The sequence below is a fragment of the Temnothorax curvispinosus genome, unplaced genomic scaffold (genome assembly GCF_003070985.1).
Source record: "Temnothorax curvispinosus isolate PA1 unplaced genomic scaffold, ASM307098v1 QBEX01002048.1, whole genome shotgun sequence".
NCBI classification, from domain to species: domain Eukaryota; kingdom Metazoa; phylum Arthropoda; class Insecta; order Hymenoptera; family Formicidae; genus Temnothorax; species Temnothorax curvispinosus.
The window spans coordinates 1-2,044 of record NW_020211828.1 but is presented as its reverse complement, the minus strand read 5'-3'; the positions used below and the strand labels follow the sequence as shown (position 1 = coordinate 2,044).

Here is a 2,044-nt window from a genome sequence, read left to right as displayed (position 1 = left end):
AATGTGACTTTAATGAATCTTTCGATGTCGTTGTAACTACGTACCAAGTTCCTTTTGAATCTTGTAGATTTTCTCGGCCAGCAGATGATAATATTCCGGCCGGGAGTTAGCCATAAAGTACGTGTCACTTTCCACCCTCCTCGCGTACGCGACCAAGATGTGCATTCTTTTATCAAGCATAGCTTGTGGATCAAGAGTCGGGAATATTGCTTGACCCCTGAGAAAATAAGCAAACACAACACATGCTGGGACACGAGTTTCAAATGAGTGCGCGCTATTATGTATAATAAAAGTCTCACTAACACTTTATAAACGAGATGGTTCCTGAGATCTGGAGTGACGGACAGATGCCACTCCTTTGTTCCTTGCATCGGTATCGCTGTGACTTGACCGGGTTGAAGACCGCCTGGAAACTGTAGATCCTCTAATCCATTTGGAATAACCTGTATACCGACAGCGGCCGCTGCGTCAGTGGCTGTAGGTCCGGTCGTTGATACCGTCTGATTGCCAGCTACCCCTACTATACTAGGATCGGAATTCAAAGGAAAAGATACGTTCGGCGTGACTACTTGTTGTCCGGCAAAGGCTACGGATTGTCCTGGTGCAACTAAAACACATGACGCTAATTGCTTGTTGTTTTTCGCGTAAAAATCTAAACAAATCATATTTTATAATTTAAAAGAATAAGAAAATAATATAAGATATATTTTTAAATATGTATATAAATTTTATAAAATGTTTTAAATTTGAGAAAGAAATCGCAAAGCAGTTAAAAATGTGCAACTCACTCTGTGTTTGAGATTGCACTAATCCAACGTTGTCCAATGCCCCTGGTGGACCACCCGTCATGCCGGGAGCTGGCATTCCAACGCCCCTACCAATGCCTTGACCGGATAAAAGCCCCGATGTTGTTGTCGGACACTGAATTCCTAAAGCATCATAAGCCCTTCTCATTTCGGATGGGCTTGGAATTGGCTGATTATTTGGTTGAATTGCGGGTGCTAATAAAAATAATACATACAACATAAATATACATCGCCGAAACATTAAGATGTAAGATATATATTCTTGCACAATTACCTTGCGCAGAATTTGTCCTGTCCTGTGCTTGTTTTATCGGCAAGCAAACCGGACAATCACTTTGATTACAATGCTTCCAATGACTGATGATCTGCCTTGACATGCTACAGTGAGGCACGGTGCAATTCTTTCCGGCATGACAATTCCTCATGTGATTTAGAACATTTTTCATAGTTTTGCAGTCCGGCAAGGTACATTGTCTCATCTCGCCGTTTGCTTGGCTTTCACATCGTTGACATTTATGTGCATGCAAAAGTAGCACCAACTGTTGCTGGATGAGTCTACATTTCTCTGGATCAGGTGTCGATTTCGCGTCTAAATGCCCCAGATAAAGTTTGCATTGAGCAAAGATGTTACACAAGTAGCACAATTTACAATGGTATAAGATAAACTTACCTGTTGGTGTACCAGTATTAGCCATTTGTCCTTGCGTAGTTTGCTGCGGACCTGGCTGTCCTCCGGTTGACGTACTGTAGCCTATTATTTTTTCAGGTTTTTTTGTACAATTCTATTTCACTCTTTCCGCTTCCGCGGGGGGCCGTTAGCTTATTTTCTTTTAATTACTTATATTATACAGCCTTGGTTGAACTGTATCGCTTTGCTTGTTTTTCCTAGGAAGATCTACACGCTCAACGGACAACTTAACTCCGTAGTTCGTGTTTGAGTTTGAGGTTATGTGATATGTGATGTAGCAAGCCAGAGCGAGCGAACAAATATTTGCTGTGTTACCATCTAGTGGAAACAAATCTATTGCCTATCTTGAAGTTAACATTTACTTGAATGATTGAAATATGTGTAAACTTGTCACCACTTTAATTTCAACTGCTTCTAAATAAGCTACTTGATGTCTGTCAAGCAATAAATTCGTGTAATGCAGACGCGCAGAGTAATGATGTTGCTCGAGCGAGAATGGAGAGGAAAAGTTCTTTCCAAAATAATTAGAGAATAAAAGTATCCATATATT

General features: G+C 40.7%; 1 protein-coding gene across 2 annotated transcripts; it reads right to left on the bottom strand.

Annotated features, from left to right (window-relative positions):
- Positions 1-6: 6 nt before the first annotated feature.
- On the bottom strand, positions 7-1,991 carry LOC112468797 (histone acetyltransferase p300-like). Of its 2 annotated transcripts, none has more exons than XM_025038146.1 (5): positions 1,477-1,991; positions 1,081-1,395; positions 789-1,001; positions 304-622; positions 7-217 (listed from the first exon to the last, which is right to left on the bottom strand). In XM_025038146.1, the coding sequence occupies exons 1-5, from the start codon at positions 1,499-1,501 to the stop codon at positions 37-39; spliced, it is 1,053 nt and encodes a 350-aa protein (XP_024893914.1). In that variant the 5' UTR covers positions 1,502-1,991; the 3' UTR covers positions 7-36. The 2 variants fall into 2 exon arrangements, with proteins under 2 accessions (XP_024893914.1, XP_024893915.1); XM_025038147.1 differs by having other exon boundaries at positions 304-607; positions 1,477-1,987.
- Between the last annotated feature and the right edge of the window lie 53 nt (positions 1,992-2,044).

Excerpts from the sequence above, each read along its gene's own strand:
- LOC112468797 (XM_025038146.1), bottom strand. The coding sequence starts at position 1,501 with ATGGCTAATACTGGTACACCAACAG. Across the intron at positions 1,396-1,476 it reads TAATACTGGTACACCAACAG|ACGCGAAATCGACACCTGAT; the intron begins GTAAGTTTATCT and ends TGGGGCATTTAG. Across the intron at positions 1,002-1,080 it reads CAGGACAAATTCTGCGCAAG|CACCCGCAATTCAACCAAAT; the intron begins GTAATTGTGCAA and ends TATTTTTATTAG.